General features: G+C 40.8%; 1 protein-coding gene and 1 long non-coding RNA gene across 10 annotated transcripts; one reads left to right on the top strand and one right to left on the bottom strand.

Annotated features, from left to right (window-relative positions):
• Window positions 1-1,693: 1,693 nt before the first annotated feature.
• Window positions 1,694-25,139, bottom strand: LOC110509560 (alpha-2,8-sialyltransferase 8E). 9 transcript variants are annotated; one of them, XM_036967548.1, is made up of 10 exons: window positions 24,357-25,139; window positions 18,876-18,986; window positions 17,821-17,928; window positions 17,381-17,476; window positions 7,159-7,251; window positions 5,810-5,896; window positions 5,361-5,505; window positions 5,074-5,186; window positions 4,805-4,897; window positions 1,694-4,334 (listed from the first exon to the last, which is right to left on the bottom strand). In XM_036967548.1, exons 1-10 carry the CDS (start codon window positions 24,500-24,502, stop codon window positions 3,872-3,874), a joined length of 1,455 nt encoding a protein of 484 aa, XP_036823443.1. In that variant the 5' UTR covers window positions 24,503-25,139; the 3' UTR covers window positions 1,694-3,871. The 9 variants fall into 9 exon arrangements, with proteins under 9 accessions (XP_036823443.1, XP_021446179.1, XP_036823444.1 ...); XM_021590504.2 differs by lacking the exon at window positions 17,381-17,476 and having other exon boundaries at window positions 24,357-25,136; XM_036967549.1 differs by lacking the exon at window positions 18,876-18,986 and having other exon boundaries at window positions 24,357-25,136.
• LOC118945279 lies at window positions 16,591-18,882 on the top strand. Its single transcript, XR_005040394.1, has 3 exons — window positions 16,591-16,955; window positions 17,419-17,494; window positions 17,783-18,882. It is a non-coding gene; the product is annotated as an uncharacterized LOC118945279 (long non-coding RNA).
• Window positions 25,140-25,729: the final 590 nt, after the last annotated feature.

Here is a 25,729-nt window from a genome sequence, read left to right as displayed (position 1 = left end):
AAAATGGATTTAATTTGTTTGTCTACACAAAATACTTTGTAATGTGAAAGAAACATTTCTACATTTGTAAACATTTTAAAATAAAAAAATACACTAATATATTTTTCACAGCCCTTAGTCAATATATTTTATAATCCCCTGGCAGTGATTACAGCTTGAGTCTTTCTGGATACTTTATGGGTAATTCTCTAAGAGCTTTCCATAGCTGGATTGTGCAACATTTGCCAATTGTTCTTTTTCAAAATTCTTCAAGCTCCGTCAAATTGGTTGTTGATCATTGCTGGACAACCCTTTTCAGGTCTTCCCATTAGATTTTCAAGCAGATTTAGTCAAAACTGTATCTTGGCCACTCACTGTCTTATTGGTAAACAAGTCCAGTGTAGATTTGACTTTGTGTTTAAGGTTATTGTCCTGTTGAAAGGGGAATTCATCTCCCAGTGTCTGGTGTAAATCCGACTGAACCAGGTTTTCCTCTAGGATTTTGCCTGTGCTTAGCTCCATTCTGTTTATTTTTTATCCTGAAAAACTCCCCAGTCCTTAACGATTACAACCATACCCATGACATGATGCAGCCACCACTACCCTTGAAAAATCACATTTAAAAACTATTTTTATGCAACTTGTTTTATATGACTTAAGATTTTTTTTACTCCTCAACTTATTTAGGCTTACCATAACAAAAGGGTTGAAAACTTACTGACTCAAGACATTTCAGCTTTCATTTTTTTATTAATTTGTAAACATTTTGAAAAACATTCCACTTTGAAAATATGGGATATTGTGTGTAGGCCAGTGAAAAAGTTAAGGAGTATGAATACCTTCTGAAGGCACATGGTGGTGCGCTCTGAGTTAAACGCCATAGTCTGCCTTGATACCTCATTCATGGTGTGTAGGTACAGGGTCTATCACATCACCTATGTGTTTAATTGATTTATCTGTGTTATGTATCCAAAATTACTTTATATATTGGCATGGTCTTTCTCAGATTTCACTGCCATGACAGGTGAATATGGGTGCACTACTATTTCACCTATACAAGCTATGGTATCTGGTGACTCAGTGGGATTTGACCATGGTGTAAAGGGGCTCCAGAGCAGCAGTAGCAGCCTTGCTTAAGTGATTCAGTGAGCGGATAGGACACTGATACTGCCGTCTGTTTAATTATTGAGGCGCTGACAGTAGCTTTGCTTAAGGAGCTAATTGGAGCAGACAAACCAGAGGCCAGCTGACCTGAAACGAGACAGTAAATTTGTCAAGTGGTTGTGGTCCATCCATCAGGAGCACATATAGGGTTGTGGTCGTTAGTCACCAAACGGAAGAAGACTGACTGTCATTTTCCGTTTCTGTTGCAAAACATTTTGAAATGCTTTCTGTTGCGTCCCCTAATGAACATGGCCCGATTTACTCATTAACTGCAGACAAAATACTTGACTTCAGATGACAAGATTGAATTCGCTGTCATTCATTGGGAAATATTGCATTTTCCTGTCATGTTCAATTCCACTCACTTGAAAAAGTATCCAAATACTGTAATGTATTCAATTCCATGCAGTGCTATTCTGAGTTTCTCACTTGCAGTGATTGGTGGGTATAGTTTGGACTAAAATGATTGGTTGTTGTATGCCTGACCCAGATCCACATTTCTTCGTAGATCAGACATCTGTATATAGAAAGTAAATGATCAGGACAAGCAGAAAATCCAAACATGTTTATTTACAAACACAATATAAAGAATGACCCAGAATGTAGGGTTCATATCACTGTTCAAACTGTAATAATTCCATCCAAGCTCTAATAATTCCATCCTTTCATTTTCGGACTGATTATTCTACCTAGTTATTTTTTACTCTATAAAATTATGATATTTTGTGATTCTGAGACTCAAACTTGAAATTATTTAATGTGCTCATACGGATAACTTATTTTGTGCATTGTGTATTTTACACACGATCTCTGTGACTTTGAATTACAAGTCAAACAAACAATCTTCCAAAGACTTTAGGAGTGATCATGGAAGATCATGGGAATTTGGGGCGTTACAAAAATCAAAAGGCATTGCACAGCATGTACAGAAGAATGACCCTATGTTTCCAGTTCAGTAATGTTCCTCCACTCTGTCACCGTTAAACACAACAAATACTAATAGAAACAAACATACAGCATTACAAGGCTGAGATCCATGATGCTTTCAAGGTTACAACTTTGTCACATTGCAAAAAGGGAAATGACACGATCCAGTGATAATAATGATAACAAAAATCATAGAATTTCAAAAGGGAGCGATATTAGTCATTCCTTTCCATCATCTGTAAAAAAGTGCCTCTGTCGGTCAGTTCTCTTTTAAAATGCATTCAAGGTTGATATAAGGTTTCAGGTAGCCTAGCGGTAAGAGAATTGGGCCAGTAACCGAAAGGTTGTTCTGCCCTTGAGCAAGGCAGTTAACCCCCCACAACAACAGCTCCCTGGGTGCCCAATGTGGCCGCCCCCTGCACCTCTCCGATTCAGAAGGGTTGGGTTAAAAGCGAAAGTCAAGTTTCGATTGGGCCTTGTGTGCAATTGATGAGAAATGTAATATCATTTGAATTAAACTAATCTCTCCCAATGATCTGTGAGCTTTAGCAGAAGCTGATCGTTGTAAACGTGTTGGTTGCAGGCACACACAAAACAGAGAATATAGTAGAATCATGCACAGCATCACATGAGTATGGAAATAGCATTATATCTTACAGGAATTATATTATATTTAGTCATTAAACAGCAGAAGTGAACCTCATCTTGTTATGGTTATTATGGTGAGTCAGCAAACATTAAGAACAAGAGTTTGTTTGATGCGAACGTCCATTAGATAAGCAATTCAGGGGTGAATTGCATATCTGAGAGAGGATTTGTACATTTATATTGTAAGGCAGCATGGTTTTAAGACATGGATGACAGAGAGAAATCAGATTGGTCAACAGTGCCCAGGAACTTGGGCCAGGGTGTTTTTCTGACTATGTGGCCTACTATGATGGTGGTGATTATAAAATATTAATCATCTCACCTTTGTTCAAAAACAGCAAGCAAATAAAACACAACCATTTCACATCAGAAATATCCAAGGATATCTTCCAGTGTTTGGCTAGTTAGTTGTACGGAAGAAAGGGGACCTATAAAAAAGGTCCTCTCAGGTCAGGAGTGTTAACAGTGTTTTATAATAAATATTTACCATATAAAACAGTTGAATGAAGCTGGACAACTGAAGGTTAAACAGTTGGACCTTTGAACATTTATTTTGGATTCCCTCAACGTCAATAGTGTTCAGGGTTTTTACACAGACATAAATAAAAGCTGCCACACCTACAGACTGTCTGAGAAAGAGAGCATGGGGGGGGGGGGGGTCATAACACAGGAAGCGGCAAAGAGAAAGTACAGGAGGAGGTGAGGGACACACAGAGTGGCCTTATTTCAGTGTAAATAGTTGTGCATAACGTTAGGTTCAAACCTCTGTACAGCAGTACCACCGAGCCACTAAGATTGCACAGAAACGACATCACTAGGAAAGATCACTTCACAATAGAACAAGCAACCTACAGAATCTGAGATACCAGCGGCCATTGAAGTTGCTTATTCAGCAAGAGAGTAAGAAACACATCAAGAGAAATTATAGTGTTGGCATAAAAGCAAGAAACCTTCAACACATGGAGCTAGTGTAAAAAGCACAAATATATACGGTGTGAGCTCAAAAGGCCATCTCTCGTCAACTGTAAGAAAACACCATTGTATCTAAATTAATATATGCAAATTGATGATAAATTAAGAACCGAGACAAAAACAGGAGTAAATGGTCACTTCCCATGATGCATTACAGTGTGGGCGTGGCTCCGGTGCACGATCATGTGCAAGGTCCTGAGTGTACATTGAGGATACCTCGCGTGTGCATGTGCATGAAGTTAAAGATCTCATGGGGCATGGCGTGGAACCCGGGGCGGGGCTTGACGTTGTCATAGTAATGGTGCGTGATGAAAATGCCCGAGGGGTTCATGGGAAACGCCCAGAAGCCATAGAGGTGGACCTCCTCGCACAGTTCCATGGCGGCAGTGACTAGCATCAGGCCGCTGCTGAGGCGTTTGGCACGGACACCCTGGACAGTCCAGAAGCGCTGGACATTGAGCAGGTACTGGGGGTGGAAGAAGAACACACCCCTCTGGGAGTCAAAGTCGTCCAACATGTACTTGACCCGGAAGGAGACATCAGTGTTACGCGTGTTGTAGAAGGCGGGTAGGACCACTGACGAGTTCTCGTAGTTCTGAAGAACCTCGTAAAATGGTCGCCGCCACTTCTCTAGCTTCTGGAATCTGGTGTTGGAGGAGAGGAGAGGAGAGGAGAGGAGAGGAGAGGAGAGGAGAGGAGAGGAGAGGAGAGGAGAGGAGAGGGATTAGAGTGTGTATAAAGAGGGAGGAGGTGTATGTGTGTTTTGTGTGTGCGTTGGTGTCTGCATGTGTGTGCTTGTGTGTGTGTGTGTGTGTGTGTGTGTGTGTATGTGTGTGTGTGTGTGTGTGTGTTTGCAAGGAGCAGACGTGCTGCAGCTCTGTGCCAGAACATTACATTTCACTAAGTGCAATGCACACCCATTGTAACTGCTGCCGTTAATGGATTTCAGGTCTAGATTGTGTGTGTGTGTGCGTGCCTGGGCCCAGATGTCAATTCAATGTCTATTCCACATTGGTTCAACGTAATTTCATTGAAATGATGTGGAAACAAAGTTGATTCAACCAGTGTGTGCCCAATGGGAATACACTTTTTTGTTGACATAGCCTTACAGTACCTCTCCGTTATAATACTTGGATTAATCGTCACCAGATCCGTTTTGGCGCCTACATCAGCTGAGTACTTCTCGTTGATGGGTGGTATGTTGCATCTTTGAAGGAAGGATAATTATTTACATTATCCAATGCAGATTCTGAGAAGGTCTGAGCAGAGTGAAAGTAATTAAATGGTGTATCTTACCATTTGATATCTGCAGTCAAAAATAAATCAGCCCAAGCGTGATGCTTGGGAATATTTGTAGCACTACAGAATAAAGATGATGTTTACCTAAACACGAAATCTGCGGAGTCAATATCCTTCCCACATTTGCTGTTCTTGATGATTCCTCCGTTTCCAACAACTGCACATTTCTTAAACTGAGACTTGGAGTATGGCATGTCCTTTCAATGAAACAGAACCAGTGTCAAACAGAAATATGGGGTACAGTTTATAACCAGAGACAGTGGAGTTCCATCACCTTAGGGTACGAGGTAGGGTACATAGCATAGGACACATGGATGACAGGTAGTCAAACAGGATGATATACTGTATATTGTTATAATTGGAACACTCACGTCAGGAAACATCTTGAAGACCTCAGTACTGATGGGCAGGATGCCACTGGTGTCCACCTCATACCTCAGCTTGGTGCCTGCTGGAGTGTTCCTCTTGGTTGTGAACAGGAAGGAGGGTGCATTACAACACCGCGACAGAGACATCCTATTGGAGAGAACAATAGAAGGGAAGAGTTACTATCAGACCCAAAAAAACTGTAGTAGAACAAGGGTGTCGCTCCTCTGAACAGGCTCATGCTAATAGACTGGTGGCATTCCAAGTCTTCTGTTTTGCGTTCACGCTCTGCAGATGATCAGATATCACAATGCCTAAAGAAGTGTTTAAGGTCTTGTGAACCACAATAATATGATATAGCAATCTTTTGAGATGTACAGCGTGACTGCAAGAAAGGTGACCTGAAACACCATCTCTGTGATGTGTTAAAGTTAAAGGTCAATTAGAAGCTCACTTGAAGTTGTTGGTCTCCACCATGTTTTGCTGCCACTTGCACACCTGCAGGTTCCTCCATCTCTCAAACAGCTCCGACGTCTTCACCCTGGCAAATGGGCAGGGAAACCCCACATAAAACCGAGACAAACAATTTGAGTCAAGTGATCCATGTATGTTTAAGAATAAGCCCTATACCCTATGTTCCTATACTACATATACTGCAGATCAGAGGGGTACATTTAAAAAAAATCCCTGCTGTAGATGGTCTCACGATGAGGGGGTTGAAAACTGCACAGGTAGATGTCATTTTAAAATATTTAAAAACATGGGGAGGGGGCTGCATGGAGCTACAAAAACCACAGAGATGATACTGCAGCACTCTGCTCTGTAATATGAATATTAAACACGCGCTGAGTTGTAACATGAGAATGGCACTTCAAGCTGTGGCAATGGATTTAGCATTGTGCCCAGGCACTCCCTCTGATTGACGCCTTGCGCCCGCCGTCTTGAGGAGAAGATGGCGATGGCCAGAAATAGAAGGGCTCTAAATAGCTCCCCTTGAACTGACATTCCCCCTCGATGATTGGGAAATGTGATTTGCTCGGGTAGGGAAAGCACTACCAGGGCTGGCAGTAGTGTAAGGAGAGTCAGTCACTGCACTGTAACTGCTGGCAGAGCCAAGGAGTTGTTGTCTGTCTGTCGCGCTGTCTGCTGCCTGACCTGGCACACTGTCCCTCATCAAGCACCTCTTACAGGTGTGATAAATAGCTCAAACATCCTCAAGAACATGTACTAGAAGCCTGTGCCAGAGTCTGTTCTAGTGGTAGCACTGTACATCCCCCTGGCAAAATAGGTTCAAGGCCTGTCTCGCCTACTTTCTCATCTATCTTTGCCCTTGTCTGTTTCTCCCACTATAGCTTCCTACTGCTGTATTATAAAATCATTATTTAAATGTTTGTTGATAGGACAAGGGATGGGCCTGAATGTTGGAACTGAGTGCACAGACTTAGCTTCCTCCTATATCTAATATTGACATTTCAAAGAGAGAACACAAACCAGCAAGGCACATAGGCCCTTGAGGATCAAAGTTGCCCATCACTGCATTTGTACACTCTTTGAAAAAAGGGTTCCAAAAGGGTTCCAAAAGGGTTCTTCAGCTGTCCCCACAGGAGAACCCTTTGAAGAACCTTTTTGGGTTCCATGTAGAACCCTCTGTGGAAAGGGTTTTACATGGAACCCAAAAGGGTTCTACCCGGAGCCAAATATATTTCTTCTAAGGGTTCTCCTGTGGGGACAGCCAAAGAACCCTTTTAGGTTCTAGATAGAACCTTTTTTTTCTAAGAGTGTAACACAGGCGATTACACTCACATGGTCAGGACTTTGACATCCATAATCTCCTGCCTGAGCTCTTTGCATGCAGTGGAGTTGTAGTCATAGGATCCATCGTATGAGTCCAGATACCTGGAGGGATAGTCACAGTCAGCGTCACGCTGCACTGATCTGATCTACATAATAATCAACAATAACAAGGAAGAGGCTGGTACACAAAACACATAGCAAAGTGGGGTTGGGGAAAGATGTTATACATTGTGGGACACTTTTAACTTTATTCCAATACAATTATGGCTTTACTTTAAAATACATTATGAATATTAATCTTTAACGTGAAGACATTGTTATGGAATGAGTGGCAGGTGTGATATCATTCCTATGGATCCACAATATGTATCCTGACACTTTTAAGTCACCAGCTACCATAATTTCTCTGTTTTGTTTTCAGATTTTCTTGTTGCTGATAACATTCATTATGTATTTTGACTTGACATGGGAACTTTGACTTCACATGGGGAACAACAATTAACATGGACATTCAAAAAATTGTGTTTGCAAAACAACAAAAATAGCATGAAATACATAGTGAGAAAGGGGAAGGGGGAGGTAGAAATCTTGTGGTAAATTGTGAGAAAACATGACTAAATCCTGATGGCAGGGGCACCTAGACTGCATAACCTTTATCATGGATAAGGTTTGTCTCTGTTGTATGGCATGTACAGTATGCTGGATAGAGTGAACTGCACAGCTGCACAGTATGATGCCAATGGAGAATATGGGGAGTAACTGCGGCCTTCTCACTGCATAAGGCAGACTCAGTATACTTACCCAGGGGGCAAAACTGGTATTTTATGTGATTATAGTCTGGTTGGGTAACACTTTACTGTAGGTGTCCTTATGTATGCATTCATAAGCTGTCATAAGTAGTTTTCAATAGTTATGAGTCACAGCATAAAACCGGTAGTACAATAATGGGTGTTTTACATGAATGTTCAACCTGTAGTCCTATACTCTAATGTCAAATCAAATCAAATGGTATTAGTCACTTGAGACCTTACAGTGAAATGCTTACTTACGAGCCCCTAACCAACATACAGTTTAAATAAAATTAAAATAAAAATACGGATAAGAAATAAAAGTAACAAGTAATTAAACAGCATGTCAACTGTTAATAACAACTGCTATTATACAGTCTTGGTGACAACTTATGTCATATGCCTGCTACATTAGAGTCAACATACCAGATGTTTTAAAAGGGTGTGATGTAATTTACCAAACTCTGTGTCACATTATTACATAGAATTGAATGATGGGCGTTATAACCATGCCCTTATAGAGTGTGCACAGACACCTTAAGTAAAGTTCCATTAATTTGAGATGTTAAAAAAACAGTTATGAATGTGCTTATACCACAGGATGAGTTGAGAGTTTCATAAAAGTTTACAATTTAAATTATCTCCAAGAAACATGGGCAAATGAGAGCACAGATGTACTAAAAAATGACATATTATAATAGTATAATGAAATGAAATGGAAGCAAACATAATTTTACAATAAAATCAACGTTGCTGTGGAAAAATGGGACAGATGGGAAAAAAACAAGATGTGCAGGCTACAGTAATAAGGACAGCAGCTATATTACAAAAAAAAATGCTAGCTAGCTAGCTAGCTAGTCAGTCAGGTAACTAGGAACAGGGTTGGAGAGCCCTGCTCTACACAGTCAAAACAATGTGTATTCATACCCTTAGTGGCACGACATGAGCAAAAGAGGCCTCACTGTGCTGCCCGCCCCCATCAATGCATAGCTAGCTAGAGCTAGAGGTACTAAACGTAGCTAGCTAGTTGGGGAATCCTGAATTATAAATCTTACTTTGCAGCACATCACACAATACATTCTCTTTCACATGTACATTAGTTTAGAGGCAATTACTTTTTAATCTTAAAGAAATTCTCCGGTACTTTTGTATACTTTTTAGCCAGTAGTTCACGAGCCAAAAATGGTCCCTGAAAATTACGTACTTCGTCACATATGTGCAGATATGTGCACCACGTCATTTCTCTCTCTCTCGCTCTGCTGTGTATGCATCTTGCTAGTAGGCATTCAAATGGTGAGGGGCTGAAGCTCATTGGCTAGAACTCAAATTGCTACGGGGCTGGCCCACGTGGAGGAAAATGTAGTGAAAACGGCACAGCACAACTTCCAGAACAACATTTGCTTTCAAACTAGGAATTTTGTGGCTAATAGAGGGAAGACAAAAATTCTGCTCATAGATTATGGATGTATGAACTACACATTCACACATCTAGCACAAAGCAGGAGGTTTAAAAAATACCTTGTTGTCGCAAAGTTCCGGAGCATGTTTTTAATATATGTTGTTTAACTCAATCTAACTAGCAAACGTTATCCATGTTCTTTGCTATTGGTTTGTGAGCTGATGTTCTCGCTTCTGTGTTGTTATGTTGGTAAGTCCCACCCTTCTTCTTCTTCCGATTTCAGCTACATGATTCACTGACACAAGAGACCGCAATAACTTTCCATTGGATCCGCAAACTTGTGTCGACGAATCATATCGCTGAAATCAGAAGAAGGGTGGGCGTTAACATAACCTAACGTAGCAGGCGTAAAAGAAACATAAGATGGGAGAAGAGATCTTGGCTCATCATGTGGAAAACTTAGCTAACTAGCTAGCTACAGCTAATAACATAGATAAAAACAACATTAGTTAGCTTGAGTTAAATAACATGTATTAAGATGAAAAGTTTATTCCATTTAAAATGTACAGCGCCTTCAGAAAGTATTCAAACCCCTTGACTTATTCCACATTTTGTTGTTACAGCCTGAATCCAAAATGGATCTCACCCATCTACACACAATACCACACAATGACAAGCAAAACTTTTTAGAAATGTAAATGTATTGAAAATAGTATACAGAAATATGTCATTTATAACTATTTAAACCCCTGAGTCAATACTTTGTAGAAGCACCTTTGACAGCGATTACAGCTGTGAGTCTTTCTGGGTAAGTCTCTAAGAGATTTCCACTCCTGAATTGTGCAACATTTGACTATTGTTATTTTCAAAATTCGTCAAACTCTGTCAAATTGGTTGTTGATAATGGCTTGACAACCATTTTCAGGTCTTGCCATAGATTTTCAAATGGATTTAACTTCTTGAGTGTACCCATTTGAAACTGCCTATTTCTCAGGCCCAGAAACTAGAATATGCATATAATTGTCTGATTGGGATAGAAAACACTCTAAATTTTCCAAAACTGTCAAAATATTGTCTGTGAGTATAACAGAACCTATATCGCAGGTGAAAACCTGAGGAAAATCAAACCAGGAAGTGCTGTTTTTTCTGAAAGCTCTCTGTTCCATTGGATGCCTTGCCTCCATTTAAAGGAATATCAACCAGATTATTTTCCTATGGCTTCCTCAAGGTTTCAACAGTCTTTAGACATAGTTTCAGGCTTTTATTTTGAAAAAATGAGCGAGAAAGTTAACATCGTGTCAGTGGATAGCTGGGTGTTCGCAGAGTTTTGCTTGCGCAACAGAGTGGGGCAACCATTGTCTCTCCGTCTCCTATTGAAAAAGTGACAGTCCCGGTTGATATATTATTGATTATATATTTTAAAAACAACCTGAGGATTGATCATAAAAAACGTTTGACCATGTTTCTGTGGACATTACGCATACTATTTGGAATTTTCGTCTGCGATGTCGTGACCGCTCGAGCCTGTGGATTTCTGAACATAACGCGCAAAACAAATGGAGGTATTTTGGATATAAAAATAATCTTTATGGAACAAAAGTAACATTTATTGTGTAACTGGGAGTCTCGTGAGTGCAAACATCCGAAGATCATCAAAGGTAAGCAATTTAATCTATTGCTTTTCTGACTTTCGTGACCAATCTACTTGGCTGCTAGTATTTGTAATATTTTGTCTACTGAGAGATGTTCTTACACAAATGCTTGTTATGCTTTCGCCAAAAAGGTGTATTGAAATCTGACACACCAGGTGGATTAACAACAAGCTAAGCTGTGTTATGCTATATTGCACTTGTGATTTCATGAAAATTCAATATTTTTAGTAATTTAATTTGAATTTGGCGCGCTGCAATTCAGCGGGTGTTGATGAAAATGATCCCGCTAAAGGGATGGGTGCGTCAAGTTTTAAGTCAAAACTGTAACTCATCCATTAAGGAACATTCACTGTCTTCTTGGTGAGCAAGTCCAGTGTAGATTTGGCCTTGTGTTTTAGGTTATCATTGTCCTGCTGAAAAATGAATTAATCTCCCAGTGTCTTTTGGAAAGCAGACTAGACCAGGTTTTTCTCTAGGATGTTGCCTGTTGGATGTGATAGAATAATACTATATCTATCTGAAACTTGTTCACTGAGGATAACTGATGCTATTTATATGTACAGTACCAGTCAAAAGTTTGGACACACCTACTCATTCCAGGGTTTTTCTTTATTTTTAATATTTTCTACATTGTAGAATAATAGTGAAGACATCGAAACTATGAAATAACACATATGGAATCACGTAGTAACCCACAAATAAAACGTTTTTTTTTTTTATTCCTCAAAGTAGCCACCTTTTGCCTTGATGACAGCTTTGATTTAATGTCATTTTGTTCCCCTTGTCCAGACACTGTCCTTGTTTTGTTTCATGTCTGTTTCTTCTCTCCCTGTACTTGCTTCTCATCTCCCAGCGTCTGTCCTCACAAAATGCAGACACCAATATTGGAAGGGAGTTTTTTTGTTTTTTGTTGGGGTTGGTGACATCGAGTCCGGGTGCCCCTGCCGAAGGAACCGAGGGTGCCTCAGCTGGCTCATCGGGCTTCCATGCCTTAGCTGGCTCGAGAGGTTTTCTTGCCTCGGTTGGCTTGGCAGGCTCCTCAGCCGGCTCGACGGGCTCCCACTCCTCAGCCGGCTCATCAGGCTCCCATCCCACGTCGTGCCTCAGGCGGCTCGTTAGGCTCCCACGCCTCAGCTGGCTTGTCAGGCTCCCACACGTCAGCCGGCTCGTTAGGCTTCCACTCCTCAGCCGGCTCGTCAGGCTTCCACGCCTCGGCCGGCTCGTCCGGCTCCCACGCCTCCCATTACTTGCTTCTCGTCTCCCAGAGTCTGTCCTCACACTGTCATTGTTACCGTAGCCTGCACATTTTACTTTTCTCACAGCTGTCACAAATCCTGTTGTGCCGCAGCAACGTTGATTTTGTTGTAAAATTATTTTTGCCTCCATTTCATTTCAATATTTATTTATTTTTGCCAAGTTGTTGGCATTATAATGTGTGCTTTTTGAAAAAAAAAAAAAACATCTGTGCTCCCATTTGCCCATGTTTCTTGGAGATCCTTTGAATGGTAATGCTTTATGATACTCTCAACTCATCGTGTGGTATAAGCACATTCATAACTGTTTTATAACACCTCAAATTAATGTCACTTTACTTAAGGTGTCTGTGCACACTCTATAAGAGCATATGACATGGTTATGAAGCCCATCATTCCATTCAATGTAATAATGTGACACAGAGGTTGGTAAATTATATAGCATCCTGTTATAACATCTGGTATGTAGACTCTAATGTAACATATAACAACATATGACATAAGTTGTCTTGCAGACAGTGTAATATTGACTAGCGCATATGACCACAGGACAAAAAGTGATTTTTAACACACATTATAACTGGGTTTATAACGTCTCATGCCTTGACTCATAAATATTTAAAACTACTTATGACAGCTTATGACAAATTGTATAATGTGATATGTACAGGGCCTTGCGAAAGTATTCGGCCCCCTTGAACTTTGCGACCTTTTGCCACATTTCAGGCTTCAAACATAAAGATATAAAACTGTATTTTTTTGTGAAGAATCAACAACAAGTGGGACACAATCATGAAGTGGAACGACATTTATTGGATATTTCAAACTTTTTTAACAAATCAAAAACTGAAAAATTGGGCGTGCAAAATTATTCAGCCCCGTTAAGTTAATACTTTGTAGCGCCACCTTTTGCTGCGATTACAGCTGTAAGTCGCTTGGGGTATGTCTCTATCAGTTTTGCACATCGAGAGACTGAATTTTTTTCCCATTCCTCCTTGCAAAACAGCTTGAGCTCAGTGAGGTTCGATGGAGAGCATTTGTGAACAGCAGTTTTCAGTTCTTACCACAGATTCTCGATTGGATTCAGGTCTGGACTTTGACTTGGCCATTCTAACACCTGGATATGTTTATTTTTGAACCATTCCATTGTAGATTTTGCTTTATGTTTTGGATCATTGTCTTGTTGGAAGACAAATCTCCGTCCCAGTCTCAGGTCTTTTGCAGACTCCATCAGGTTTTCTTCCAGAATGGTCCTGTATTTGGCTCCATCCATCTTCCCATCAATTTTAACCATCTTCCCTGTCCCTGCTGAAGAAAAGCAGGCCCAAACCATGATGCTGCCACCACCATGTTTGACAGTGGGGATGGTGTGTTCAGGGTGATGAGCTGTGTTGCTTTTACGCCAAGCTGTGTTTTGCATTGTTGCCAAAAAGTTCAATTTTGGTTTCATCTGACCAGAGCACCTTCTTCCACATGTTTGGTGTGTCTCCCAGGTGGCTTGTGGCAAACTTTAAATGACACTTTTTATGGATATCTTTAAGAAATGGCTTTCTTCTTGCCACTCTTCCATAAAGGCCAGATTTGTGCAATATACGACTGATTGTTGTCCTATGGACAGAGTCTCCCACCTCACCTGTAGATCTCTGCAGTTCATCCAGAGTGATCATGGGCCTCTTGGCTGCATCTCTGATCAGTCTTCTCCTTGTATGAGCTGAAAGTTTAGAGTGACGGCCAGGTCTTGGTAGATTTGCAGTGGTCTGATACTCCTTCCATTTCAATATTATCGCTTGCACAGTGCTCCTTGGGATGTTTAAAGCTTGGGAAATCTTTTTGTATCCAAATCCGGCTTTAAACTTCTTCACAACAGTATCTCGGACCTGCCTGGTGTGTTCCTTGTTCTTCATGATGCTCTCTGCGCTTTTAACGGACCTCTGAGACTATCACAGTGCAGGTGCATTTATACGGAGACTTGATTACACACAGGTGGATTGTATTTATCATCATTAGTTATTTTGGTCAACATTGGATCATTCAGAGATCCTCACTGAACTTCTGGAGAGAGTTTGCTGCACTGAAAGTAAAGGGGCTGAATAATTTTGCACGCCCAATTTTTCAGTTTTTGATTTGTTAAAAAAGTTTGAAATATCCAATAAATGTCGTTCCACTTCATGATTGTGTCCCACTTGTTGTTGATTCTTCACAAAAAAATACAGTTTTATATCTTTATGTTTGAAGCCTGAAATGTGGCAAAAGGTCGCAAAGTTCAAGGGGGCCGAATACTTTCGCAAGGCACTGTATCTGTTATAAAGGCTTTATGAATGCATGCATAAGGAAGCCTACAGTAAAGTGTTACCTCATGTTGTATACTGGTTGTATAAGGCAGCTTTAGCAACCATGTAAGCCTCTTTATCTGGATATAATTATAATAATCTGATTATCTGACATCTTTCCCATGACGTCTTGGTCTTGTCACAAAAAATATGTCTTATCCTGTTATAAGACGTATTCTCAACCAGTTTACAACCAGAATATAACTTCATTTAGACTTCATGTGCCACATTTTGCTTGCTGGTTTGCCTGAGTTCATCAGTCCCTGTCTGGAATAACCATAAATGTCTCCCTTATCTGCAGATCTCTTTGCATGTAGAAATTTAACTAAGGAAGATCACATGAAAATATGTTGGTCCTACATTTGTATTTATTACCTTATCTGGTATGACATGCACACACATACATACAGACATACATGCGCAATCATACACATAAGCATAATGTACATACTGTACACAGTCATCACTCTCACTCAGATTCAAACTATTCGATAAGATTTTACAGCTCATTGAATGATTCTAATTTGATAAAATCCGGATTGGACAAATACAACCTTTACATGCTTGCGAGGCTAGGAAATCTTCTTAACAAGAGGTTTCAGACAAGGAAATAAATAAATAAACCAATAAAGAAACATTATACAGGAAAATGGTGACATAAAACAAAAACAAAAAATCAACAACAACATTAGATTGATATGGTGGTAGTGATTGTGTAATATTTGAGACAAACACAATGACATCTGAAGGGAAGGAAACTTAAGGAAGGTGAGAACATGGTGAACATTTTAGCATGACAGAAAGGATTTTTGACAAACATTTTGCATCTTCTCCTCCCTTTTGAGAGCATAATCGGCACCAGAATCTAACCCAAATCTTTTCCTCCCTCTCAGGCCAGGCAGAGAGCCACACAGAGGAGTCAAATTTCCCACTAGGCGTATTTAAATAGGCTTGTAATGGTAAATGCTATTGATCCATGTACCAGCTTTGGAAAAGCCTGCCCTATCTGGCGCCTGAGCAGGAGGATTCTTGCCTGAGGACCACAGCCAACTGCATAGCCTCAGAGGCACCAGGAAAGAAGGAGAGCTAAAAGCTCCCAATGCCTGATACCTATTGAGAAGGTGCTTTCTATTTGGAAAATATTTAAAAGTAGATACCAAATAGGTGATGTTGAGTCCTACTCTCTACTGGATGGATAAAGAGTGGCTGCCCAGCGGGCAAAACTGGTTCCATTGGCTAAACATCTTTTTAGCAACCATAAAATATATCTTAATCTGATTGTAATCTAGCTATACGACAAGATAACAACCCCAAAATGTATTTCCAATCACGTGTTGATGTTGTCTTTATCTGGTTGTAATCTGGTTATATGAAGTCCCCTCTTACTATACCAGAAAGCCAGTTTACAACCAAAAAAATCAAGTTATTATGACGTCAGGTGTCAAATTTTGTCTGCTGGGTGAGGTGTTGCTCTGTTGAATCCAAGATGACGGCCTTCACAATGTGCCACGCCAGTGAGTGAATTTGTAGGATAAATGCTATCTCAGTGAGATAGGATGAGGTGGAGAATGTTGGTGAAAAGGGGGAATAATGTTCTAAGCATGATTGATGTGGCTGTTAAAGTAAAATGAGGTGAGGTAAAACACAAAAAGACAACATGGACGACATGACAGAAAAGTGCATTTGAACGAGATGGTGGGATAAAAATCAAAATGAGTAAGGAACAATGAAACTGGTTGTCTACATCCCCCTGATGATGCGGTGTATTTTGGATTGGCTTGTTATCAAGTAAATACTTAAAAGGTCTAGAGCAGCATGTTTCTTGTCCATTATCATTTAAAAATTAGCTTCTTAGCTTATTTTGGTTTACCTCTAATGATGAACCCCTAATAAGCACTGTAGCCTAGATAGAGAAGAAAGAGGATGACTCTGAATGTCGTCTTAGACCGCCCATGCCACACTGGCTTTCTGCTATCCATGAGGGATGGCCTGATGGAAGAGTGCCTATTAATAACCAGCGGGTTATCACGCCTACTGACTTTAGGTCCTCAGCCCACTGAAGCCAAAGACCTACTGGGAAAGGGTCACGGGGTGGCAGGGGGTGGGAAGGGATGAGACAACATGCAAGAGCAATCTGCAGTGCAACCACCACTGCAAATATAGGAGAGTTTGATCCTTTCAGACCAATGAAAAAGAAAGAGTTGGAAAGAGTCTTGGGTTTCTGTAAAAGTACTTAAAACGCCTTCAGACCGGCCTACCTTTGAGAGCGTTTTTTTTTCTTCTTAATATCGGCTAGGCAGGGTGTGACTATTACGGAGATCTGTGAATCTGGCTGAAAATTCTGACGGAAACATCTGTCAACATGCAGACAGGAAATAATCCAGGTAGGTCGCAGAGAGATACAATGCAGATGTGAGAAGAGGAGATAGGGGAGCAGAGATATGTGTCCACTATGTATATGACATACACTCAGAGCTGTGCAGAATGCATGAACACACAGGTTGAGAGTGAAAGGCATTTGAGAAATGGGTGCTGGATGAGACACAGCGGTACAAGGAGAAGCCAGTACATCAACAGGAGAACCGTGGTCCAACCAGGTTCTCGGGGGGGGGGGGGGGGGGGGGGGGGTTAGGGTTCGAGGGTCACAAGGTGGCAGGGGGTGGAAGGGATGAGACAACATGCAAGAGCAATCTGCAGTGCAACCACCACTGAAAATATATGAGAGTTTGATCCTTTCAGACCAATGAAAAAGAAAGAGGCATTCTTGGGTTTCTGTAAAAGTACTTAAAACGCCTTCAGACCGGCCTACCTTTGAGAGCGTTTTTTTTTCTTCTTAATATCGGCTAGGCAGGGTGTGACTATTACGGAGATCTGTGAATCTGGCTGAAAATTCTGACGGAAACATCTGTCAACATGCAGACAGGTAAGTTAGAGTTAAACGTCAGTGTGAGTGGGTCCTGTGTCATCATCACCCCTGCAAACATCTCAACTAGGATTCCTCAGAAATGCAAAACAAGCAGAAGCAAAATAGTTATGTGTGTGTTGCTGACTTCATCTCTTTACTAGTTAGTTAGCACAGCAGTTTGTTGGTTATACTGGTTATGCATTGCGAGTGGAGGCTTCTAAGGCCCAGGCCACACATGCAGGGGGCTGGGTTATCAGCAGGAAATCTCAAGTTCTCTCTCTCTCTATCTCTCTTTTTTTCTCACAGGGGTGTTGTACAGTCAGTCAATCACATTGGAAATGTACCTTTTCTTCCCATTCCTGGCAGGCTTCAGAGATCCATCATCCAAGAAATTTACAGGACCGGTCCAATTTCCTGTCTCGTCTCCTTTGAGTCGGCTAAACTGTTGCGCACTAGTAAGAAAATTAGGCAGTTTATTTGGGATTTATTGTGCTTTAATTACCTGAGAACTAACAGTCAGTCAGTCAGTCAAACACACACACACACACACACACACACACTTTTATACACAATGCACAAACACACACAGAGACACACCACAGCATACAGAGGGATCAGCATTTGGCTTTAGTAAACCAAATCAAACTAAGCCAAACATAGTTAGAATGAACCTAGATAATAACACAATGGTTGATAACAAATCTAGAGCATAAAACGGACAATGAAACTCAGTTACACATTTGTCATAAATAAAACACCCGTAAAAAAAATCTAAATTAGTTGGGGATAAAAAAGAAGAGGGGGCAAATAAATAATGGACAAATGTGCCTTGCATGTCAAATATTCAATCTTACCAAAGAATGATGATAGGCTACATTGAGAGCGAGAACAATTAAACAAGCAAAAACAGCAGCTAAAAATCTGAAGGGGACAAATAAGTTCAAGCTCAGACACAGCTGAATGACGAAGTGTATATGGGTCTGGCAATCTGGTGTGGTTGGCACAGATACCTCAAATCTGAGAATGGCATGCAAAGCAGACACACACTTCTATCTCTGCTGCAGAGCAGTGGGACAGAAAACACTTGGTTTGAAAACAGTGTGTAAATATGCTACGTCTGTTTATGAGATGAAATAAAGATGCTTCACTTAATCCATTCATTGTGGTCAAACAGGTCAAATCTCAGTTGTTGTCTCACTAAAACCCCTAATCATTCACCATTTTAGGGGGTTTTGCCCAATATGCAGCACATCTTAGTTCGGTAGATTAGCCTATAGGGTATTATTGCACATTACGCTCATGCACAATCTAAAAACCACAACACATTCTTTAAATCAGAACCAAATGATTATGGTTAACGGGTTACATAGAGAACAGACAAACTGAGAGGATACTTAACGGTTTACAGACAATAGCAGCATATAGGCCACCGTTGAGAGGTGCATAGCACCTGTACCCTCCCAGGCCATGACGCTGTCCCCTACTGGATGGGACAGATCTCATCTCCTCCCTGAGTAACATGAGTGAATTGAACAGGTTTTGTCAAAATTGCATGAGGCAAATCCAAATATCCCAACCAAATATCCAAACCTGTAAGAAATTAAAATGATTTAATTCAAAGATGGATTCTGCATAAAAGGGACATGTTTGATTTCAATCATCATATTTGAACCCTAAAAAAACATATGAATCGAAATAAACCTATTTGAGCATTCCTTTCCATTGTGCAAATAATCTTATGACTTTGTTCCATTAAATCATTGTGGACAGCAAAGCGTATCACTACAGTGTACTGGAAAATAATCTTGCACATAAATCCTCTCCATAAGCACATTATGTGATGAAACGAACACTACTTTGGGCCTCATGTCAATACTGTGCGCCCATTTGGCTTCTCAGAGAACCACTTAAAAATCTCAATGACACTCTGCCCCTGGCTGTTGCGGTCAGGATGGAGTGTGCTAAAACAGGACATGGATTTAGGCTTCTGGATCTGCTACATGATGCTCCTAAAGAAACCAGTGGGTGCAGCCACCACACACCTGCACACCATCCAACTATCTAGAGGAGTGCCCTGTCTCAAAAAAGGTGATACTTTCTTTTCCCAACAAAGAAACTGCTGATGTGGTCTCTAAAAATACTGAACCTGACCTATCTGATCCACCATATTATCCAAATTAATATTACTGATGTCACATGGCACAGTGTTGATATGGCTGATGTCACTCTGCAGACTATTTATAGGCATTAAAGAGCTACTGTTCTGTTACTGTTGAGTTGATCAATAAGTCAATATTGCTTCCTGTCAATTTTGTTTAGCGTGTATTATCAGCCTGTCAATTTCAATACTATCATGTTATGCGGAAACAAGTCTTTGACCTTCCATTCAATTCTACACCACAATTCCAAACAACATAAATCAGCTAATTAGAAAAGGACCCAAATAGATTGAGTTAGCAGCAATCCATGATGCACTCTAAGTCTGGAGTAGAAGACAACGTAGCTATTTCTGCAAGGGCAGAGTTATGGTTGTGAGAGTAGAACATGAATAATATCCTAATAGGATGTCCATTACTCACACAGGATAATCATTTGTACTGGTGAAGGTTTCTTAAGTGCTTACTCAACGGAGATTCAACTATCAACGTGCCCAGGTCCATTATCTACGAAGACATTTGTCACAGTCCTCCCGGTATTTTCTCCTCTAAGGGAAGGTCGGCAGGTAATCAACATACTAATAGCTAAGCTTTGTTTTAGAATAATCTGCTACGGAGGCTATGGTTCCAATTATATAATTGAAACAAGAATCTGGAATGCTCAACTAAACAGTCATTTTTTTAAAGATCTGGGTGCAGTTTTGGAGTTTTAGTTCAACTAAATAATAACCAAGGGTTCAACCCAAAAATGAAAAATTGTGCCCTCCCCAAAAAAACATACAGATGGATCTAGTCAAGCTAGTTGTTATCTCTGAGTGGATTTCTAACATCATCTCCATGACTGTTTGATGCCACTTGTAGCCTACCCAGCCTGCTGCGGGTATTTTTAGGCATCGCCCTCTCCGAGTCAAGTGGAGATGAGAGAAGATCATGTGCACTGCTGCAAAGTGGGTCACCGTACTATTTAATAAGCCCTTCTTCCTCTCTACCCTGTGATTTCACAGCTTTGCGATCTCTACCCTGGCATAGAGCTTTAGGGGGTGTTTGCTAATGTCACTGCAGCCAGGCTGTGCTATATGATACACGCTGTGGAAAATGAGAAATTGATCACGTGCCAGAATGCTAAAAGCACTACACCACTCCAAAGCACATGTGCCTTATGTCTTTTAACAGACATGTGCACTCTCTGAATAGTGACCCTGAATTATCTTGAAGGTCTAACATAATCTGGACCTTCTTTGGAAAATGGTGACATCATCAGACAACTGTGTACCCAAATCATTGAGGGTAAAACAAAGTCTGCAAAACAGAAAATATCAAAATGGCAGTCCACGACCCAATTCTGTCTACAGCTGCAAAAAAAATCTAAAACAATCTTGGACTAGTGGAGGACTAAAGTGCATGTTATGCTGGTTATTCTCAGATAGTGCTCTCAACAACTGGCATTATTGCGTTGTAGTTTAAGTGTCTTCTGTAGTACAGTCTCTTCCAGACCCACAGAATCTGGTCATTTGCAGAGATAGTTTACTGAGATCCTTTGGGGCATAAGAGAATCTCATGAGATTGAGACCCATGTCCTTAGTCAGTGTTTGACTGGGCTACGTTTTGGTAGCATAGGTCGGGAGGGGTTGGACCGTTGGTCCCATTCACAACTTTAGCTTGTTGTCATGGTTTCAGCATGTGGGGGGGAAGAGGGGAAGAATATCTCACAGTGACATCATTTTTAAGACACTCACTCTCTCCATCATGCTCTCTCTCTCGTTCTCTCACACAAACTATCATTCTCTCGCTCTCTTTCTCCTGAGGTGTGCAGATACTGTGTAGCAAAATGGCTGCCGTTGTTGCACACTGGCTGGCTCAGTAGCTTCGTTGTGACTGTAGCCCGTTCCCCTCTTTCCCAGTCAGAGTGCTAGAAGTGCGGGGCAGGATAGATAGATAGATGTATTGCTGGGGCTGGATTCATGCCATCTCAGCCATAACATATTCAATAGTGGATGCCATGAATCCACAGGATTTCATCAGAGTAGCCCAAGCGGTGGAGGAGACACACATGTGAGGGGGAATTGGGCGGGGGGGGGGGGGGGGGGGGCGCTACAAAAGGTGGCGCTACAAAGTATTAACTTAAGGGGGCTGAATAATTTTGCACGCCCAATTTTTCAGTTTTTGATTTGTTAAAAAAGTTTGAAATATCCAATAAATGTCGTTCCACTCCCACTTGTTGTTGATTCTTCACAAAAAAATACAGTTTAATATCTTTATGTTTGAAGCCTGAAATGTGGCAAAAGGTCGCAAAGTTCAAGGGGGCCGAATACTTTCGCAAGGCACTGTATGTTTGCTGTAAGGCAAAGCTATAATGAACTCTTTTATTTTGGGGGGATGTTAAGATAGGTCTATCTTAAGATAAAACATATATATATCAGGTTCTCAGTATCTGCTCGTCTCACAATGAAAAACATCCCAGCAGATGATAATGCAGAAGTCAAAGCCTTACAGTGATTAATAATAGCATGTATCACTATGGGTGCTATTAGCAACAACAGATTGCATGAGAAAAGGTAGAGTCCCTATTAATAGAGATATTACTGTTGCAGAGGTGTTACGAAACATCTTAGGAATGCATTATGCTGAAACAGCAGCATGACCGTGTGTGCATTGAAGCCCACAGTGTATAGTAGCTAAATTACTATCGAATCAGACAATAACCCCTTCGACATTAACATGAAGAATTATCAATATTAAGTGAAAAATACTGAACAATGAACTGCATCAATAGATTTGAGTTGTTTTTAAAACTGTAATATCAGCAGATAGGATATCAGTAGATATCCAAGCCTTATTTATGTAAGATGTATGATCTGTAGATAAGACTGAAACTGATAATCTAATAAACACTTTAAAAAGAAGGAGGTACACTACCATAATCAGCTGGGGCTCTGTATGTAGCATGAATGTGATGCTTCACCTCATGAGAATAGTTTATATATGCCGCTGGAAAAATGGAAGACTAATTTGCTATTTTTCAGGCTTACCCCCCACCCCTCCCCCTCCCATGCAGCAATTACTCCAACCACTACTCCCATATTTACACTGAATTACAATGATGACAGTATTAATACAGTTAGAACAATAACAGAGCCATTTAATTCACAACATTTTAAAATGTCAGGCCGTCCCTTACATTTCAACATTATGCTATTGATAATAATTGAGTCTTCAGATGAATGGCAATTTATTTGATTTGGGCCTATAGCCTATTTGTGGAAGATATATACAGTGCCTTCAGAAAGTATTCAGACCCCTTGATTTTTTTCAGCATTTTGTTACGTTAAATATAAATGTATTAAATACATTTTTTCCTCAACAATCTGCACACAATACCCCATAATGACAAAGTGAAAACAGGTTGATTGAATTTTTTAATATTTTTTTTATATTTACATAAGTATTCAGACCCTTTGCAATGAGACTCAAAGTTGAGCTCAGGTACATCCTGTTTCTATTTATCATCCTTGAGATGTTTCTACAACGTGATTGGAGTCCACCTGTGGTCAATTCAATTGATTGGACATGATTTGGAAAGGCCCACCTGTCTATATATGGTCCCACTGTTGACAGTGCATGTCAGAGCAAAAAGGAATTGCATGTCAGGTCAAAGGAATTGTCCGTAGAGCTCCGAGACAGGATTGTGTCGAGGCACAGATCTGGGGAAGGGTACCAACACATTTCTGCAGTATTGAAGGTCCCCAAGAACACAGTGGCCTCCATCGTTTTTCAAATGGAAGACGTTTGGAACCACCAAGACTCTTCCTAGAGCTGGCCTCCCGGCCAAACTGAGCAATCGGGGGAGAAGGGCCTTGGTCAGGGAGGTAACCCGATGGTCACTCTGACAGAGCTCTAGAGCTCCTCTGTGGAGATGGGAGAACCTTCCAGAGGGACAACATTCTCTGCAGCACTCCACCAATCAGGCATTTATGGTGAAACCAAGATTGAACTATTTGGCCTGAATGGCAAGCGTCACATCTGGAGGAAATCTGGCACCATCCGTACGGTGAAGCACGGTGGTGGCAGCATCATGCTGTGGGGATGTTTTTAGCAGCAAGGACTGAGAGACTAGTCAGGATTGAGGGAAAGATGAATGGAGCGAAGTACAGAGAGATCCTTGATGAAAACCTGCTCCAGAGCGCTCAGGACCTCAGACTGGGGCGAGGGTTCGCCTTCAAACAGGACAACAACTCTAAGCACACAGCCAAGACAATGCAGGAGTGGCTTCAGGACAAGTCTCTGAATGTCCTTGAGTGGCCCAGCCAGAGCCCGGACATGATCGAACATCTTTGGAGAGACCTGAAAAGAGCTGTGCAGCATCGCTCTCCATCCAACCTGACCAAGCTTGAGAGGATCTGTAGAGAAGAATGGGAGAAACTCCCCAAATACAGGTGTGCCAAGCTTGTAGTGTCATACCCAAGAAAGCTCAATGCTGTAATTGCTGTCAAAGGTGCTTCAACAAAGTACTTAGTAAAGGGTCTGAATACTTATGTAAACTGTGATATTTAAGTGTATTAAATATTTTATTTTTAATAATTTAGTAAAACAGTCTTAAAACCAATGTTTTGCGTTGTCATTATGGCGTATTGTGTGTGGATGTATGAGGGGGAAAACACTATTTAATACATTTTAGAATAGGGGTCTGAAGACTTTCCGAAGGCATTGTACTTAACATCGCTTACCTTTTAATGTAGTTTTTTCCATAGAGAATCTGTTGTAAAAGTGTAACCAGTCCAAATGCGCAAATGAATATAAAACAAAGCGACCTATTGCCGAGTAAATCTCTACCCGACGTAGGGTCGGCGTATCCCATTCTCCGGCGCAGCATCCACTGGTGCCAAAAACCACAGAATTATCCTTCTCTCGCCGCACCATTCAGAATCAATCACACAGGTTTACCGTGAAAGCATTCGAGAAGACAATTGTCCAAATGTATTTACGGTATTTTTACAAATCTACTTCGCTGCGGCCACAGCACAAATCTCATTGGTCTTGGTCGAGAAGCATTGCCTCCTTATAAATAGAAAGCATGGAAATAGGCTACAACTCCGGACGGACCGTGATTTGATTATTAATTGTATAATAAAAATCTTCTACCTTCTGGTATTTTGCAAGGCTGATGATGGTACAGAAAACATTAAATGTTTCTTCAAAAATGCCTGACATCTGTTTGTGATCATGCGTTACTGTCTCGACTGGGTGGTGCGCTCGATCTTAGGGCTCCACAGACAGTGGCAGGCAATGCAGATATTCTAGTCTCATTTAACAGTGTTCCATAAGCGGTCTGGATAGGCTAGCTCATAAAAAGAACACGACTGTCATTCGTAAATCGTCAAACGAATGGTGTAGTCTACGAAATCTCTCTTTTCTCAGGACAAACATAATGGCATTAATTGTGACGCACAGTTTGGTGATAATAACAGCTTCTTCTTTCTATTACAGCAGACTGGTCTATAGATGCTGATGCTCTCTCTCTCTCTCCCTCTCTCTCTCTCTCTCTCTCTATCTGTGCCTCTCTCTTCTCTATCTCTCTCTATATACCGTATATCTTCTATAAATCTCTAGCTTCTCTATCACTCATATCTTCTCTCTCCCTGTTGGGTTCATCTCTGGTCAGCCAAAACCAAGGTCAATGTGCCTTCTTCTAAGGATAAGATAGACACCTCTAGACCGGTTTAATTGTCTGCCCACAGTGCCCAGTAAACACCTTTGTCGTATAGTCCAACACATAGGCCTATTTGCCTTACAATGGGAAAATCAGAAATTTGACAAATAATGAAATTCAAATTTCCATAGGTCTATATTTTATTACACAAACATAAACCATTTCAAAAGCTTATAGAATACCAAATAAAGTGGAGTAAATAGCCTCCTTAAATGTCAAAAAAGCATCCTGTAAAAAACAGTATCCACGCTCATGATTTTGTTGCTTAGGCTAGAGCATGTTTAAGGTTGTAGGTGTTGTTGTTTGGGGGTCAAATCATTTTCACTCTTCTCAACACTGTGTGTGGGCCCATTTCATACAAATGTCAAACCACAAGGCATAGGACTACAT

Source organism: Oncorhynchus mykiss, chromosome Y (assembly GCF_013265735.2).
Source record: "Oncorhynchus mykiss isolate Arlee chromosome Y, USDA_OmykA_1.1, whole genome shotgun sequence".
In the NCBI taxonomy this organism is placed as follows: Eukaryota; Metazoa; Chordata; class Actinopteri; order Salmoniformes; family Salmonidae; genus Oncorhynchus; species Oncorhynchus mykiss.
Note: the sequence above shows the minus strand (reverse complement) of the source record. Positions and strands in the feature narration are given on the sequence as shown.